The sequence below is a fragment of the Citrus sinensis genome, chromosome 3, assembly GCF_022201045.2.
Source record: "Citrus sinensis cultivar Valencia sweet orange chromosome 3, DVS_A1.0, whole genome shotgun sequence".
Classification (NCBI taxonomy): domain Eukaryota; kingdom Viridiplantae; phylum Streptophyta; class Magnoliopsida; order Sapindales; family Rutaceae; genus Citrus; species Citrus sinensis.
The window spans coordinates 21593523-21613618 of NC_068558.1; the positions used below are offsets into that span (position 1 = coordinate 21593523).

Genomic DNA, 20096 nt, shown 5'->3' on the forward strand with positions numbered 1-20096 from the left:
TGTGGCAAAAAACGATTGGTCATAGACTATCAGCTACTTAATAATTTTCTCAAAGATAAAAAATTTCTACTACCCAACAGACACACCCTTTTTGTCCACCTAAAAAATGCTCGAATCTTTTCAAAATTCGACTTGAAGTCTGGTTTTTGGCAACTTGGCATTCATCCCTCTGAAAGATACAAAACTGCTTTTTGTATCCCAAATGCCCATTACCAATGGACAGTCCTTCCTTTTGGCCTCAAAACAACCCCTTCCATTTTTCAAAAGGCCATGACCACTATCTTTCAACCAATCCTCCACCATACCTTGTTTACATTGACGATTTGCTTCTTTTTTCAGGTACTCATGATGAACATCACAAGCTACTTCAACAGTTTTTTCAGATTATTCAAGAACATGGGATCATGATCTTTGACGAGAAAAGTACGATTGCGACTACCTCTATTGACTTTCTTGGCATGAAAATCCAAGATGGCCATTATCAGCCTGGACCCCACATTGCACAAGAGTTAATTCACTTTCCCGAAAGTAACTTTACCCAAAAGCAAGTCCAATAATTTCTTGGAATCATCAATTACATCTGTGATTTCCTGCCACATGTCGATCACCACACAAGCAAGTTGTCTGCCCTTCTAAAAAAGAATCCACCATCCTGGTCAGAAATCCACTCAGATGCTGTAAAACAACTAAAGCAGATTGCCCAGAATCCTCCACCTCTGAAACTTATCACAGATGGCAAAAGAATCCTGCAAACCGACACCAGTGATGAGTCATGGGGGGCCATCCTCCTTGAAGAAGGCAATGGAAAAGAACACTTTATTGCCTATGCAAGTGGACAATTTCCTGATGCACAAAAGCATTATCACACAGTCTACAAAGAAATCTTAGCTGTGAAAAATGGTATCAAAACATTTGAATTCCATTTGATTGGTCATAGATTCTTGATCAGACTAGATAATTCAGTTTTTCCCAATATCTTGAACTTTAAGCAAAAAGTTGTCCTAGAAAAAACCTTACTTCGGCTTAAAGAATGGTTTTCAAGATATGATTACCATGTCCAGCATATAAAAGGAGATCATAACCTCATTCCAGACTTACTATCCAGACCTCCAAAATCAGATTTCCTTCTCGATCATTGCCATGGCTAGTTCACTCCCTAAAACAGCTCTCACCTAGAAGTCTTTCCCACTCAACATGATTTTCAATCACCTCACTCGATTCAAGACTTCGCCAGCAAATTCCTCTTTAAGTTTTTTATGAACATCTATCAGATGAGTAAAGAACCTATGTTTTTTCCCAGTTTTCATCCTGATCATCTTTTCCTCATAGGATTAGTACTTCCACCTCACAAAGATATTACCGAAGATGAACTTTGGTATACATGGTGTCTTACTATTTTGTATGCCACAAAAATGTTTTTTCCTATTTTACCCCTTCTCAACAGACTCAATAATCCAGAGTTATCCACCTCCCTTACCTGGACTCTTTTTGAATGGTTTTCACTATTACCATGGTGGCGCAGGAAGCTGTAATAGATTGCTGACACACACCACCTTCTCGACCTTCTAGACCAAGAAGGACAACAGTTAATACCCAGAATCAGAGTTATGAATGGATGATAGTCCCTCACAGTGCCTATCTCAAACAAGATTTCCATATCAAGATTTCCTTGAAGAACTTCCTTATGGAACTCAACCATATTCCTCCAGACCAGCCAGAAATCCTCCACACATCTCTTGGACCAAAACATGAAATGTTTATGATCCCTACACCATCTTTATATTCCCAACCTCCCAACAATGGAATCATCATAAAAGAAGAAAGCCAGATTACACTGACTTTTTATTCCAAGATTCCCAAGACCCTTATGAAGATTTCACTCCAGTACCTTCACCATCACCATCACCATATGATTTCCCCGGATGATCATCTTCTCAATATCCGTCGTTTTCAACCCAACCAAAATATTTCCCTCAGCAAACTCCTCTCTAACCAAAAGCTCGAGATTGCCCTTGGCCATGTGTTCTAGGATGTTCTCATCCAAAAAGAATCCTCAAAAAAGACAAGGACCCTGATCGTGACCCTAACGAGACTGAATCCTCATATGAAGATGGAACCATATCTCTTTATGAGATTTGTCACTTTGTAATAATGTAAAATAAAGTACTTTATGCTTTAGCTTTTTAAAGTTGTTTGTCCTTATGTAATCATGCACTTTACTTTTGTCGGCCACTACTGTACTAGTGAGCCCTACCTACTTTTGTAAAATAAGTGTGCCTATATACTAGCTGGAATGATCTCGATCCAGCTTTTGTCTTTTCCCCTTCTTATCTTTATATAAGGAGAAGTTATTTGAATAAAAATTAAGAGGTTTTTGATAACATTTCAAGTTTCAATATTCCGATAGCTAAAACCTTCGTTTCTATTCTTTAATCCTAAGGTTCTTTAGGTTTAGAACTCTTACCCTTATTCAATGTCTATCTTCTGCAAGTATGCTCTGCACTTGCCTTGAAAAAGGATCATGTGCATTAGAAAGCTAGTCAGTCTCTTATTTTTTCTTGGTTCTGAGACAATAGACGGAACCCTACCTTTAGACTAAGTGACCAAGGAGAGTCTGTGTCTTTTTGGGTTGTCTAGGTTATACAGAATGTCTGGTATCTCGTAACCACGTCATTCTCGTTTTCTAGGTATATCGGCTGGAAACCCGAGCATACGGACTACTGGTCCAAAGGATAACTCTGTTATCATTGCTTTAGTATAACAACACCACGTACTTAGAATACCCAGTCAATAAAATATGAACTCCATTTTCTTCTCCCATTCAAGGTATGCTTCTGGGTCATATTTTCTTTGAAAAGATGGGATCTCCCATTCCTAGCTCTCCTACCTTGTCCATCTCTCCTATAGCTACACATTGAGTCCTCTCGTTCATCATACTCATCCCTATAATAATCATCATTCTCTCCTCTAACTGGAGCTCTTTCTCTTCTACGTGCTTGGGGAACGGGTTGTGGCTGCCCTGTACGTGTGTTCGCCACTTGATCTAAATGATCATGTATGAGCTCTAATGCATCCCCATCATCCTCCTCATCTCTCCCATCAATGCTTGAATTTGTAAATTCTGAGTAGTGTCGATTGATCCTCTTCATTTGTGTTTCATTCTAGGTTGTGTGAGACATAGCTAACATCTGCAAAAGAAAGTTAGAAATAATGTGGAAAGGACCTCACCTCACTCCCTTACGTGCTTTCACTCAAGAAAATGACTCGCTAAATTCCACTCGTGTTTCACTCAAATTAATTGGCTTTTACCCTCTAATACACTCACACTCTCTTGCCTTTTTCCACTCTTAGTAATTCTCACTTGGTTCTTATCAAACTAATCAAACCAATATTAGGATTTCAACAGCAATTTCACAATGATTACACTAAGGAGACTTAAATTTCAAGAGTAAGAAGGCAATGTGTACATAAAGTCGAGTTTTGATTTTGGACAAAATTTTTCACCAATGGGGTAAAACTAGTTTTAGACTTCCAAGACACAAATAATGAAAAAATGAAAGATTTAAAGAGGGGATTCTCTCTATCTTCTTTTTTTTTCTTCTTTTTTTAGGAAAAGGAATAGGTAAAACTTATGGATTTAAAGAGCATAAACCAAAAGGACGCAAAATTGATTTAAAAAGGAAACCCTATAAGTTTGAACGCCATGGAAATCTGATAAGTTCAAAGAGTTTGTAAAGAACCAAAGAGAATTAACTCCCTCACCAATTGCATCAAAACATTCTCTCCTGTTTATTTGATTCAAGTACATTATATAGGGTTGGTTACAAGAACTTTTGAAAATAAATCATAAACCAAAAAAAAATCTGAATCTTCCCTAATAGGAAATAATCTAAATCAAATTAGAATCCTAATTTAAGTAAATAGGAAAGAATCTAAATCAAATCAGGATCCTAATTGGCTTCAATGCCTTACATCAATTAAATGGAAACTAGGCGATTAAAATAGAAATAATTGATTTGTTTCCCTAATAGGCTCCTCAAGAAAAGGGAAAGTATCTGAAAAAGGAAAAAAAATATATTTTCCTAAGCCTAAATCATGCATTTATCATGTGCGATTCCTTCAATGGGCCTCCACGAATTTGATTGAGCCCAAGTTGCTTGAATAATCCATTAAGCGCTTCTTTGAATTTCTTTGCTTGAGCTCTTGTAACGGGTCTGACAGGAACTTGAGTAGGATTTGAATATGCCTCATCCCATGTGCTTGTGATAGTTTTATCCTTATTCTCTTCACATTGACCCAGTTGACAAAGAAAAATGCCAAGTTTGTATGGATGCCAGAATGCGAGAAAAGCTTTGAAGAACTAAAATGATGAATGGTCACTACTCCAATCCTAGTCATTCCTAACAGCTCTAAGGATTTTTTTATCTATAGCGATGCCTCTGGAGTTGGCAGCGGTGGTACGGGCATTAAAAATATGGCGTCACTATTTAATGGGGGCGCATTGTAAGATTTACACTGATCACAAGAGTCTCAAATACTTCTTTATGCAAAAGGAGCTGAATATACGACAATGACGTTGGCTATAGCTTGTCTATGGTAGCAAATAAACTATCATCCTGGAAAAGCAAATATGGTAGCAAATGCACTAAGTAGAAAGTCAAGCCTGTCAGCTTTAAGGATTTTACCTAAGCCATTACAAAATGATATATGCAAGGTAGAGATTGAGCTAGTAGTAGGAAAATTAGCCAACATGACGCTTCGCTCAACCTTATTAGAAAAGATTAAGGAACGGCAGGAAAGTGATTCCTACTTGAAGAACTTGAAGGTGGAGGCCAACTCAAAGGAGACATCGTTTAAGAAGTGAGAGAAGGGAATCATCTTGTTCAAGGATAGGATATGTGTGCAAGATAATGCAGATATAAAGAAAAACATTCTACTTGAAACTCACACAACCCTATATTCACTTCATCCTAGCACAATAAAGATGTAGAAAGACTTAAAGAAGCATTATTGGTGGCCTGGAATAAAGAATGATATAGTTGAGTTCGTGTCAAAATGTATCACTTGTCAACAAATCAAAGCAGAGCACCAGAGACCAGCAGGACATTTGGAATCCAATCAAGTTCCTCAATGGAAGTGGGAAGAAATCACGATGGACTTCGTCATTGGTCTTCCAAGGACTGCAAAAATGCATGATGCTATTTGGGTGATTGTCGATCGACTCACAAAGTCTACTCACTTCTTGCCTATTCGAATGACATACACCATGGACCAGCTTGCAGAAATATATGTAAAGGAGATAGTAAGACTACATGGTGTACCCATTTCTATTATTTCTGACCGAGATGCAAGGTTTACTTCGACATTCTGGAAAAAGTTACATAGCGATGTGGGGACAAAATTAAAATTTAATACAATATTTCACCCTCAAACAGACGGCCAGCCAGAAAGAACAATTCAGACGATTGAAGATATATTGCGAGGATGTGCTATTGACTTTCAAGGATCATGGAGCAAGTATTTACCATTGGTTGAATTTGCCTACAACAATAGTTACCAAGCAACAATTGGCATGGCACCGTATGAAGCTCTATATGGTAGAAAATGTAGATCGCCTATTCATTGGGATGAGATGGGCGAGTAAAGGCATCTTGGACCTGACTTAATTACTGCATCATCTGAAGCGATCGAGAAAATACATCAAAGAATGCAGGTAGCTCAAAGTAGACAGAAAAGTTATTCGGATAAAAGGCGAAGGCCTTTGGAATTTCAAGTTGGTGACAAAGTATTTCTAAAAGTTGCCCCAGTAAAAGGATCGATGAGATTTTGGAACAAAGGAAAATTAAGTCCGAAGTTTATTGGGCTATTTGAAATACTCGATCGTGTCAGGAATGTTTCTTACCGACTTCCCCTCTCACCATGTTAAAGAAATACGTCCCAGACTCCTCTCATGTGCTAAATTATAAGCCTCTACAACTAGAAGGAGACCTAACCTATGAAGAACGTCCAATTCAAATTCTTGATAGGAAGATAAAGGAGTTAAGGAATAAGAAGATCCCTTTAGTTAAAGTACTATAGCGAAATAGCTCAGTGGAGAAGGCAACATGGGAATGTGATGAAGAGATGAAGAATAAGTATCCTAAGTTATTCAGTAAGTAAATTTCGAGGACGAAATTTTTTAAAGGGGGGAGGACTTATGAGGTACAATTTTCACACTTAAGTATAATATTATAATAATAATAATAATAATAATAATAATAATAATATAAAATATTTAATTAATGATGATATAAGCAATGACATAAGTGATGATGTAAAAGAAGTTTATAGAGATCATTAAGAATTCTAGAATTTAGTAATGTGAACCAAGAGGCTAGGATGATTTGGTTGAGTGATCAGAAGGAATGTCTTCAACAATAGGTGTAGAGGTTGAAATAGTTTTTCACGATACCACCCTAAAACACGGCACCCATGGCCTCAAAGAGGGTGAACGTTGTGAGAAAACACTTTCAGGTTATAAAAATTGGTTTGGGAGGATAAAAACAGGACCTTTTTTATGCACATGATCCTTAGGCTTAAGGCAAGTGCAGAGCATACTCACAAATGGCCTGCTAGACTTCAAGAATTTGCTGCATGGATTGATCTCCAAGGAACCAAACCTCATGCTCATACTCAAGTTGTTCTCCGTGAATTCATGGCCCGGTAAGGTGACATAAGCAATAACATAAGTAATGATGACATAAGCAATGACATAAGTGATGATGACATAAGCAATGACATAAGTGATGATGTAAGAGAAGTATATAGAGAAAGATAAGAATTCTAGAATTTAGTAAGGTATTTATGAAGGTTAATCTCAACCATTGATCAAGATTTATGGTGGCAAAATCGTAGCCATCCATTAGCCCTAAGAAATCCTATAAATACCCCCTACCCCCTTTCATTTTCAATCCAACCTATAAATTTCATTCTCTTATATTCTAAGTCATAATATCAAGAGTAGAGAAATCCTTAATTAGAAAGGTCTAGAGAAGTTAGGTAAGTAACACTTCAACTGCAATGTAAGGACAAAATTTCTTTTCATATTTAACTTCAATTTTAACTATTCCTTTATGTTGTGATGGTTATTATGATGTGATTAGTTATAATCTATGATAATTAGTTACGTTATGGTCGACTCTGCCGCCTAAGCTATGATACTTAATTATGTTATGGTCGGCCCTGCTGCCTATGATACTTAGTTACGTTATGGTCGGCTCTACCGCCTAAGCTATGATACTTAATTATGTTATGGTCGGCTCTGCTGCCTAATCTATGATATTTAGTTATGATATGGTCGACTCTGCCGCCTAATCTGTGATACTTATACTTAATTATGCTATGGTCGGCTATGCCGCCTGTATTAAAGAATCTTATTCTTAAATTGTGTTGTGTGTTGATTCTTTTATGCATCTAGGAACTTTAAATGTTATGACATAAGTTGCATTGGATACATGCATATCATGGATTACATTATGAAAAAGATGTTTCAGAAAATAAATTTATGAAAAATAGGTGGTTGTACTACCATGTGGCAAAGTTTCTAAGGAGGGCAAGCCCTCAAAGCTAAGTAAAAAGAAATCTTTTGGGGATCAATTAATAAGGCCCAAGGGCATATTGTTTAAAGAGTAAAAGTGTCATCCTTGTAGTGCAACATACCTAGGGCCCTAATAAAGTTGTTTTGTATTTTCTAAGTTTCTCTTAAACGCTTTATATGGTCATCCATATGCATCATATACATGCATCCAAATGTTATCTTATTGGGCATTAGCTCATAAAGTCCTTACATTGCAGGTAACGATAAGTAGGGCAAGCTGGCGCCAAGTCCTAGCCAAGACGAAGTGCATATGGGCATAATAGACCTTGGGATTTTATGATGGGCTCAACTTTGTTTCAATAATAAATAAGCATCTTAGTTTTATGTAATAATAAATTTTTTATACTAATAAGTTTCTGCATGACTTTTACATTTTAAGAAAGTGTTGTTTGTTGTGTAAATCTTTTTTTTTAATCCGTATTTATAAAAGCACAATGTTTTAAACATCTTTAAAATGAATATTTAAGTGGAGTGTTACATAGAACGTCTAGAATTAGAAGTTACATCAATTATCTTACCCATGATCTTTAGGGCAACATCATCCAAAACTCTAAAGGCACTCAAGGAAAGCTAAGAAAAGGCCAATGCCCAACAAGGCAACATAGGCTGAGGAAATAATAAAAGCCAAGAAAACCAAGGCAAAAAAAGCCAAGGCCACAAGAGCAAACCAATCCAAGAAAAGGTTAATGCCAATAAAGTAAAGCAAATGAAGGTTAAGGAAAACTCAAGGCAAACAAAAGTCAAGGCCAAAGAGCAAGCCAAACCAATAAAATGCCACTTTTCCCTACTTCAAGAAATCGGAAAAACTCCTTGTGAGGTACAATTTTCTCACTTAAATACTATAGATTTTATTTTAAGCTAACAAGCTCCTAAAGTTTATAATATTTAATGACATAAGAAATCATGAAATAAGTGATGACATAAGTGATGATGTAAGAAGTATGTAGAGAAAGTTGAGACTTCTTGAATTGAGTAAGTTCTTTGTGAAGATTAATCTCAATCATTGATCAAGAGTTGTGGTGGCAAAATCCTAACCATCCATTAGCCTTAAGAAATTCTATAAATACCCCCCACCACCTCTCATTTTCAATGCAACCTAGAAATTTCATTCCCTTCTATCCTAAGTCATAATAACAAGAGTAGAGGAATCCGTAACTTAGAAAAGTCTAGAGAAGTCAAGATCAAGAGGTAAGTAACACTTCAATTGCAATGTAAGGACAAAATTCTTTTCATACTTAAGTTCAGTTTTAACAATTCCTTTATATTATGATGGCTATTCTAGTGTGATTAATTATATCTTTATATGGTCGGCCCGGCCGCCTAATATGTGATGCTATGGTCGGCCTTGCCGCCGAATATGTGATGCTATGGTCGGCTCTGCCGCCTAATATGTGATGTTATGGTCGGCTCTGCCGCCTAATATGTGATACTTATACTTAATTATGCTATGGTCGGCTATGCCGCCTATACTAAAGACTCTTGTTTTTAAATAATGTTGTGTGTTGATTTTGTTATGCATTGAGGAATTTCAAATGTTATAAGTTGCATTGGATGCATGCATATCATGGACTACATTATGAAGAAGACGTTTCAGAAAATGAATTTATGAAAAATAGGTGGTTGTACTACCAGGTGGCAAAGTTCTAAGGAGGGCAAGCCCTCAAAGCTAAGTTGAAAGAAATATTTTGGAGACGGCGATACGTAACGCCCAAAAGATCAACTAATGAGGCCCAAAGGCATATTGTTTAAAGAGTAAAAGTGTCAGCCTTGTAGTGCAACATACCTAGGGCCCAAATAAAGTTGCTTTGTATTTTCTAAGTTTATTTTAAGAGCTTAATATAGTCATCCATATGCATCATAATTTATACATGCATCAAAGTGTTATCTTACTGGGCATTAGCTCACTAAGTCCTTACATTGTAGGGCAAGCTGGCGCCAAGTCCTAATCAAGACGAAGTGCATATGGACGTAATAGACCTTGGGATTTTATAATAGGCTCAAATTTGTTTCAATAAAAATAAACATCTTAGTTTTGTGTAAAATAAAGTTTCTGTATGACTCTTACTTTTTGTAAGAAAGTTTTGTTTGTTGTAAACTTTTAAAATTTGTATTTATATTAAAAGTAACTGTGTTTTTAAGCATTTTAAAGTAAATAATATAGTGTAGTGTTACACTCTCTAATAATATTCCTACTGAGTCATTCACTTTTTCTTAGGCTAAGAAAGAGGAAAAACTTTCATGGGCCAACAAGGAGGTAAATTTCCCTAACAACATTCACTCAGAGTAGCTTGCTTTTTCCTAAGTGTTAAAGTCGGAAAAATTCCCTAGGCCATTAAGGAGAAAAAATTTCATATTAATATTCCTCTAGAATAGGTTGTTTTTCCTTTGCCAACAAAGAGGAAAAACTTCCCTAAGCTAATAAGGAAGAAAAGTTCTATAATAATATTCTTCCGAAATAGTTACCATTATTTTATATTGTTAAGGAGGAAAATTTTCATAATAATATTCCTTCAAAAAATAGTTCACTTCTCCTAAAGCTAATGATGAGGAAAAACTTACCTAGGCAAACAGAGAGAAAAAGTTTTGTTGTAATATTTATCCACTGGTATCAGAGCCACACACCCAACACAGAAGTGGTATCATTTATAATTCTAAGTAATATTATTTGATCTCCTAAAAGAAGATTAATCAAACATGGAAGCAACTTCATCTTCAATCTCAACTCCTTCATCATCTTCGTCTCATATTTCTCTTTCATCTACTCTATCTCTTCCAAAGTCATGTTCCAAACTCATAGCTTCTAATATTGAAAACCTTGTTGAATATTCCTATATCCCCGAGTCTGCCCAAATCAATGAATCCCAGTTCCCTATCATGAGTCCTTATAATCTATACAAAAAAAAAACTTCGTTCACCAGAAGTATCCGAACCCTGATCTCCACCAAAAGACCACTCCCAAAAGAATATATTCAGTCTTCAACACTGGATCAGTGTGCTTTACAAGCCTCTCAAAGTGAGCAGTACGTCACTTTGGAAATACCCCCAGATCTCATGGCAAACTGGAAACGAGAAGGCTATACGCATCTCCTCCTTGGCGGTGTAAGATTGATCCTCACCCTCCATGGCAGAAAAGGTTTACCTGTTATGGCTAGGATTACTTTGTTAGACACCAGGTTCAAACAGTACCAACATGCTGTTATAGGAACCGTCCTGACCACGCTCCATACTGGCAGTGTCTTGTTAACCTTTTACCCAAATTTCAACCTCTCTCTTGACGATCCCAACCTTCCCACGACCCTTAAGGTCCAAATCCAGTTCCAAGGAGCAGAACAAACACCCACATCAAAGATAGCAACTCTTCATCACCAAATAGTGTATCGATTACAGAAGTATGCACTAGATCTTCCCACACCACACACTACATCTGATGCCTTAATGATCCTTGCCGACACGGACACAATTCCAACCATCATCCAAATTCCCAAACAAATCCAGAAACAAGAATTGCTCAAATTTATGCCTCTTGAATGGTTAACCAACTATGAACTGTTTCACCAAAACTCTGAACTAGTTCAAACAACAGAGGCCACGTTTGAAAGACGACAAAATGGTCAAGTTAAACTATCTTTTCAAACACATGAGACCAAGCATGTTTTAGACACTTTACAGCTTTCCTACACTGCTATGATAACAGCAGTTCAAACTGGTCAAGAAAAGAAACTTCCCACTCATGGTTTCTCATCAGAGGGGTATCCGGTGTATCCTGACAAAATCGATGGTCATTTTCTATGGGATGTTCCTGAAGCCCATATGTGCAATCCAGATTGTCCTTGCTTGGACGACACAAATGTTGATGATGAACTAGAAGTTATGAGGAGAAAGAAAAAGAAAAAGAAAAAGAAAAAGAAAAAGAAAAAACCTTCTCATCCAAAAACATCTTGTAACTCTTTTCCTCCACAACCTCCACCAGATCCCAAACCTCCTGTCCACCCAATCAGATTATGCCTGATGTTTTCGAGTCAATCTTATGAAGAATCCTTCCCTCCACTTGAAAAACAAACAGACACACAAACTAGAGTTACCTCAAAACCTTTTGTCCAATCCCCAGTTACGGCCTCTGGGCAACCTAAAGAAGCAAAACAGTATGAAGTTGTTTTAAACTGGCAAACCAAAAATGCCAATACTGAATGCTCAGAATCAAACTCTTCAACAACTCGGTAAGAAAATTGATCGAGTTGCCAGTCAAGTCTCTCAAACTGAAACTAAAGTTGATTCAATCAGCAATCACCTTGATCAGATGTACATCCATCTACAAGAACGTATCTCTGAGCTAGATACTGATCTCAGACGAATGATTAACAACCACATATGGGGTCCAAAATTTAATAAAAAAGAAGCAGAGATCAGGAAGCTCAAAGCTGAATTAACAAGAATTGATGCTGAAAAGACTCGACCTTCCCTTTGTACTCAAACACAAATACCACCAGTACCTCCTCCGATCTTTGAAACTTATGCACCTTTCTACACACCATCCAGACCTCAACAACTTGTTTACAATCAGTTCTTTGGATTCTCACACCTTCAACCAACACCTCAACCAAAGCCATCTTTACCTAAAAAATCAAAATTCAAAGTCAAGATCTCAGAACCAAAGTCAAAGGCCACTTCATCTTCATCTTCATCTATTCCTCCAGTACCACTAGAGGATTCACCCAAAGCCACTCCTGAACCTCCCAAAAAAGACAAAGGCCCAATGGATCAGTATCATTATCATACTGTCCAAAACACATCTTCTGACTCCTCTGAGCCAGAAATAGTCTATGAGTCAAACCCATCAAAGTCCAACCCGTCTTCCTCTTCCTCACCCATAAACTCAGTCGGTACCTCCACTGACTCTGAATCCGAATATGCTGACATGACAAGCATATTAATGACCACCAAAACTGAAAATCCAAGCACTACAACTGCCACACCTATTGTTGAAGACAGTTCTTCTGATGCTGAAAATAAAGCATCTCCAACAGAACCAGAGCCATCAATGCCTCCACCAGTTCTTGATCACTCAACAAAACCATCTTCAGCATCTTGGTTCACTTTTGATGACATTCCCCATCATAAATGGCCTGTTTGACTTCAAGAATTTGCCGCATGGATTGACCTCCAAGGAACCAAACCAAATGCTCAACCTCAAGCTATTCTCCATGAATTCATGGCTCGATCAACGGGTTCTTTACGTGATTGGTTAGAAAGCTTGGGAGAATACCGTCAGCTCCAATTCACGCAATCCCCAATTGGCACATCACTCAATATCATCCATGAACAATTCATCAGAGAAAAAACTGCCTCCACTGATGCAGACAGAAAAGAGTATCATCAGATGAAATGCTGCTCTCTCAAAAGACACCTTTTGGAATTTCATTACAAAAGGATGAGTATTCTATTTTATAAGCTGAATGGGTTCAACGAGCCATCTCTCAAACATGTCTTCATAGCCTCTCTTCCTTCTGAGTTACAACCTAATCTTCAAAGGAAACTCATAGCCACTAATCTCAGCATAGCTGATATCTCTCTGGGAAAGATTTTCCAAATGGCAATGCAATGTCTCGACAAGATCTGTGAGCAAAAAGAATTTTTCAAAGATCTCATGGAAGACAAAAAATCCTTTTCTGAAGCCTGTAAAAAACCCTATCTCAGGATAGAGTGCAAAGATGAAAAGAAGTGTATCTGTCCAACCAGAAAGAAGAAACATTTCCAGAAACACTTCCATAGAAAATCATCCTCTAAAAAACCTCTCCGATATTTCAGAAAAAAGGATGCTTCCCAGTACAGAAAGAAAAAGCACAACCGTTGTTTCATCTGCAAGAAACGCGGTAACTTTGCTCAAAATTGTCCTCACAAATCTGCTAAAGTTGTTCGTCTCATACAGCATCTTCAACATTCTTCCCTGTTATCTGAGAATGAAGATGTTGAATCAAATTTTTCAGAACAGTCAGAACAAGATGATCAGACTGCTTTGATTATCACAGAATCTTCTGATTCTGATGATATTTTAGTCGATGATATTTCAGTCATTTCTACAATTCAAACTGTCAACCATGTTTCAGCCATTCCTAGACCTTCTCTAAAAATGTCAATCCTTCCTTCCAAATTTCATAAACTTGTTCCTGTCATCAGGTTTATTGACACTGGTGCAGATACCAGTATGATTGATCCTTCTATCCTTCCCTCTGATTGTTGGGAAAAACACTTGAAACTTTTCTGAGCAGTTAATGGAGAAACTTTTGAAACCACTTTGATTACAAAAAAACCCATTGGTATTCAATTCTTTCCGAATTGCATAATTTGGAAAAAGATTGTAGCATCCAACCTCCTAGATAAAGATTTACTCATAGGTTTTGACATTCTTCATTTGGTTAAAAACCTATTCCTCACCAGTTCTGGAGTTCGCTATAAGCAAATGTTCTTGCCTTATACAGTACATTACGTCTGTATACACTTTCCGAAACACCATCTCCATACAGTCATATTTCATAAAAGTTCCTCGAGTTTTGTCCAGAAAACCATTCACAGTTCCATCATCCTTCACCTCTTTAGAAGAATGATTAATTCTTCATTCACCTTCCTTTCACGCTTAACGAAGGCATAAACCCCACAAAAGCATCACGCCCGGGTATGTCTCATTCTGACCTCCTACTCGCTAAGCAAGAATGTTCTCAGTTGCTTCAGGAAGGTCTTATTGAACCGACTGATTTAGATTGGGCTTGTCAAGCCTTCTATGTTGAAAACCGATCTGAATTAGTTCGTGGTAAAAAGAGGTTAGTTATTGATTACCAGCCACTTAATTCTTTCCTTAAAGATGATAAGTTCCCCCTTCTAAAATTCCAGACCTTGTTTGTCCATCTTCAAGGGGCTCGTATCTTCTCTAAGTTTGATCTAAAAGTTGGTTTTTGGCAACTTGGTATTTCACTGGTTGACAGTCACAAAACTGCCTTCTGCATCCCTGATGCCCATTATCAGTGGACTGTTATGCCTTTTGGTCTTAAGGTTGCCCCTTTATTATTTCAAAAGACCATGACAAAAATCTTCAGTCCTATCCTTCATCATGCTCTGGTATACATTGATGATATCTTATTATTTTCCTCTGACCATGAGAGCCACCAGAAGCTCCTTTTGGATTTCTTTCATATTGTGCAGGAACACGGAATCATGCTTTCTGAAAAGAAAAGCAGCATAGCAAAGGAATCAATTGACTTTCTTGGCATGGTGATTAAAGATGGCCATTATCAACCTGGTCCACACATTGCAGCTGAATTATTAAAGTTTTCGGACACACATCTCAACAAAAAGTAGATCAAATAATTCCTCGGGATTGTTAATTATGTCCGTGATTTCATCCCTAAAGTTGCAATCCACACAAGCCAGTTGTCCCGCACGCTAAAAAAACAGTGCCCTCCATTGGGACCAGCACAGAGAGAAACTGTCCAACAACTAAAGGTGATAGCCTAATCACCTCATCCTCTCCGAATCCCCACAATTGGACAACGCATTCTACAAACCGATGCCATCGATGATTACTGTAGTGCCATCCTTCTTGAAGAGAAAAATGGTGTACGTCACTTCTGTGCACATGCAAGCGGACAATTCAAAGAATCTGAAAAGAATTACCATGTGATCTACAAAGAGATTTTGGCGGTCAAGTGGGAAAAGAAGAGTTATCCATGTTGATAAGAAATTTGTGGCTGATGAGATGAAATTCGAATTTTTTATACTCTTTTGGGAGTGGTCTTTTTGTGAAGATGAGGGTTTTAATACTTTTAGTGAGAGAAGTTTTTTGTTTGTAGAGGTTGTAGGGACTCATGATAGGAAACTGTGATTCATTGATTTGGGCAAATTCGAGAATATAAGAATATTTGACAAGGTTTTCAATTTTAGAGGCTACATGATTCTGAGCATTGGCATTTTTGGTTTGCCAATTTAAAACAGGTTCATACTGTTTTGGCTCTTCAGGTTGCCCAGAGGCTGTAACTGGGGACTGGACAAAGGGTTTAGAGACAACTCTGGTTTGAGTGTCTGTCTGCTTTTCAAGTGGAGGGAAGGACTCTTCATAAGATTGACCTGAAAACATTAGGCATGATCTTATTGGTTGAAAGGGAGGTTTGGGATCTGGTGGAGATAGTGGACGAAAAGATTTGCAAGATGTTTTTGAATGAGAATGTTTTCTTTTTCTTTTTCTTTCTTTGCATGACTTCGAGTTCATCTTCAATATCCGTATCATCCAAGCAAGGACAATCTGGATTACACATATGGGCTTCAGGAACATCCCATAGAAAATGACCATTGATTTTATCAGGATATACAGGATACCCTTCGGATGAGAAACCATGAATTGGAAGTTTCTTTTCTTAGGGACAATAGCCCGCAAGTTCTGGTTTCCAGCCGATATACACTTATCCATCAAATACCAAATCCGAAAATCATATTTGAAAATAGTTTTTCACGGTATCACCCGAACACACGGCACTCATGGCCTCAAAGAGGGTGAACGTTGTGAGAAAACACTTTCATTTTATAAAAATCGGTTTTGGAGGATAAAACAAGACCTTTCTGATGTACAGGATCCTTAGGCTTAAGGCAAGTGCAGAGCATACTCAGTATAGAAAATTAGAGGCGAGCGTATCATTATTAACCCAAATAATTTCTTTGAGCCCTAGAAGAGAGAAAAGATTTACAGAAACATGATGTAAGGAAATGAAAATGTTTATTTCTCATTAACTTGTGCCTACAACAGAAGCATAAGGTGCCTTATATAGAAAGTCATCAAGGACAAGACCCCTTGAATGATTAGAATCGACAAATAGGCACATGCTGTTAGAAAAGTAAAGCACACCTTTTTAGAAAGTAAATCACACCGACTAAGACTTTTACATAAGATAAAGGAAAACAGAAAGTAAAGCACACCGACTAAGACTTTTTACATAAACATTCAAAGCATACGGGAGACACATGGGCTTATTGCATTAAAAGCAATGTGATGGTGACAAGTTGTCATTATGGAGTGGAGGGATAGCGCGATGGTGACACGTCTCCTGTCGCTTTCCCATATTGGCGCTTGTGCCGACGTATCTGTCTCTGGTTGAGATACGCCTCAGCTTGCTGATATTTGTCTTCATCAGCGTCAGTCATGTGCGGTGATGTAGATGCAGCAGGAGAGTCTGGGTTGGTGACGGTATAATGGGGATTTTCAGTATGGAGAAGGGACTGAAAATCTTCTCATGGGTCCTGAGTGTCTTAGAATAAGACTTGGTGTAATCAGGGCGTTGTTCCTTCGCAAGGATTCCTTGAGGACTTGAACTTGAACCCGGAGTTCAGCCTTGTGTTTTTGGAATTATTTCAAGGGTGTGTGAGGGTCCAATAGAGGTGTGGTGAATGTTTGTGGCAGGTGGAGTAACATTGTTAAGTTCCATGAGGTAGGCTTTGAGAACGGAAGTGACCGATGTATCATGGATGAGGGTATAAGGATGAGGGTAAGTTCTCCATTCATATGCCATGTCTTGTGTCCAGTAGTCTCTTGTTTCTGGGTGCTGGAAGTAGGGCCTGTGGATGATGAAAACTGTAGCCCACATGTTAGCTTCATGTTCTGGCATTCTGTTTAATCCGTGAAAGGTACACAGATTCTGGAGTTGTTTACGCTACCATGTGAGGGGGGAATACCATTCGAGGAGAGTCCATAGAAGGTCGGGTGAGAACTCAGGAGTGGTAAGGTGAGTCAAGACTGGTTTGATGGGGAAAACTAGCTTCGTAGCATACAAGGTGGTGAGACACCACATGTACCAAAGTTCATCTTCACAGATGGACAGATAGGAGAGAGTGAGGCCGGTGAGGAATAGGTTTTTAACCAAATGAAGAATGTCAAAACTTATGAGGAGATTTTTATCAGGGATTTTGGAGGCTACAATCTTTTTCCAAATTATACAATTTGGAAAGAATTGAATACCAATGGGTTTTTTGGTAATCAAAGTGGTCTCAAAAGTTTCTCTATTAACAGCTCTGAAAAGCTTTGAATGAGGTTCCCAATAGTCTGAGGGAAGAATAGAAGGGTCAATCATACTGGTATCTGCACTAGTGTCAATAAACCCGATGACAGGAACAGGTTTATGAAACTTGGAAGGAAGGATTGACATTTTGAGTGAAGGTCTGGGAATTGTGGAAACATGGTTGACATTTTGAACTATAGAGATGACTGATATATCCTCAGAATCTGAAGATTCTACGATGATGAAAGCAGTTTGGTCATCTTGTTCTGATTGTTCAGAAAAGTTTAATTCAACATCTTCGTTCTCAGATAATAGGGAAGAATGTTGAAGGTGTTGTATGAGGCGAACAGCTTTGGCAGAATTATGGGGACAGTTTCGATCAAAGTGACCGCGTTTTTTGCAAATAAAACAATGGTTATGCTTTTTCTTTCAGTACTGGGAGACATCCTTTTTTTCTGAAATACCAGAAAGGTTTTTTGGAGGATGATTTTTTTTGGAATTGTTTTTTAAAATGGTTTTCCTTTTTGGGCGAACAAACACACTTCTTTTTATCTTTGCACTCGATCTTGAGATAAGGTTTTTTACAAGCTTCAGAGAAGGGTTTTGTGTCTGCCATGAGATCTTTGAAGAATTCCTTCTGCTCACATATTTTATCTAGGCATAACATTGCCATTTGGAAAATCTTTCCCAAAGAGATGTCAGTAATGCTGAGATTAGTGGCTGTGAGTTTTCTTTGAAGATCAAGTTGTAACTTAGAAGGAAGAGAGGCTATGAAGACATGTTTAACAGAAGGTTCGTTGAATCCATTCAGCTTGTAAAATAGAATACTCATTCTTTTGTAATAAGATTCCAAAAGATGTCTTTTGAGAGAACGTCACTTCATCTGATGATACTCTTTTCTGTCTGCATCGATAGATGCTGATTTTTCAGCAATGAATTGTTCATGGATGATGTTGAGTGCGGTACCAATATGTGATTGCATAAATTGGAGTTGTCTATATTCTCCCAAGCTTTCTAACCAATCTCTCAAAGAACCCGTAGATCGGGCTATGAATTCACGAAGGACAGCTTGAGATTGAGCATTTGGCTTTATTCCTTAGAGATCAATCCATGCAGCAAATTCTTGAAGTCTAGTAGACCATTTGTGACGGGGAATGTCATCAAATGTGAACCAAGATGCTGAATATAGTTTTGTGGAGTGATCATGAGCTGGTGGTGACATAGGTGGCACTGGTTTTGTGTTAGATGCTTTATGCTCATCATTAGAAGAATTGTCTTCAACAATTGGTGTAGAAGTTGAAGCACTAAGATCTTCAGGTTTAGTTGCCATCAATATGCTTGTAATGTCAGCATATTCTGATTCAGAATCAGTGGAGGTACTGGTGGAATTTGTGGATGAGGAGGATGAGTGTGACTCTGATCGATTGGACTCACATGCTGTTTCTGGTTCAGAGGATTCAGGAGATGAGTCGTAATGATACTGATCCATTGGTCATTTATCTTTTTTAGGAGGGTCAGGAGTTGCTTGTGGTGAATCTTCGGGAGGTACCGGAGGAGTAGATGAAGAGGAAGTTGGCTTTGTTTTTGGTTTTGAAATTTTTACTTTGGACTTTGATTTTTTAGGTGAAGAGGGTTTTGGTTGAGGAGTTGGTTGGAGATATGAGAAACCAAAGAATTGGTTGTAAACAGGCTGGTGAGGTTTGGGAGATGTATAGAAAGGTGAATAGGTTTCAAACACAGGAGGAGGCACAGGTGTGGATTGTGTCTGGGTGAAAAGTGTTGGACGAGTCTTTTCAGCATCAATTCTTACCAATTCAGCTTTGAGCTTTCTGATCTCTGCTTCTTTCTTGTTAAACTCGGAACCCCATATATGATTATTGATCATTCGTCTGAGATCGGTATCTAACTCAAAGATATAGTCTTGTAGATGTATGTACATCTAATCAAGACGATGGCTGATTGAATCAACTTTAATTTTAGTCTGGGAGACTTGACTGGCAACTCGATCAATTCTTTTTTCGAGTTGTTTGAGGGTTTGATTCTGAGCATTGGCATTTTTGGTTTGCCAATTTAAAACAGCTTCATACTGTTTTGGCTCTTCAAGTTGCCCAGAGGCTGTAACTGGGGACTGGACAAAGGGTTTAGAGAAAACTCTGGTTTGAGTGTCTGTCTGCTTTTCAAGTGGAGGGAATGACTCTTTATAAGATTGACCTGAAAACATTAGGCATGATCTTATTAGTTGAACAGGAGGTTTGGGAACTGGTGGAGATAGTGGACGAAAAGATTTGCAAGATGTTTTTGAATGAGAAGGTTTTTTCTATTTCTTTTTCTTTCTTCGCATGACTTCGAGTTCATCTTCAATATCCGTATCATCCAAGCAAGGACAATCTGGATTACACATATGGGCTTCAAGAACATCCCATATA

At 37.9% G+C, this 20096-nt stretch overlaps 1 protein-coding gene and 1 long non-coding RNA gene across 2 annotated transcripts; one reads left to right on the plus strand and one right to left on the minus strand.

Moving 5' to 3' along the window:
- The first annotated feature begins 6959 nt into the window (after positions 1–6959).
- Positions 6960–8037, plus strand: LOC112496684 (uncharacterized). Its single transcript, XR_008053567.1, has 2 exons — positions 6960–7061; positions 7834–8037. It is a non-coding gene; the product is annotated as an uncharacterized LOC112496684 (long non-coding RNA).
- A 10729-nt stretch (positions 8038–18766) lies between these two features.
- On the minus strand, positions 18767–19159 carry LOC127900655 (uncharacterized). Its single transcript, XM_052435837.1, has one exon. It carries the CDS (start codon positions 19157–19159, stop codon positions 18767–18769), a length of 393 nt encoding a protein of 130 aa, XP_052291797.1.
- Positions 19160–20096: the final 937 nt, after the last annotated feature.

What these genes read in the sequence shown, in the direction of transcription:
- LOC127900655 (XM_052435837.1), bottom strand. Translation starts at nt 19,159, where the DNA reads ATGGATCAGTATCATTACGACTCATCTCCTGAATCCTCTGAACCAGAA.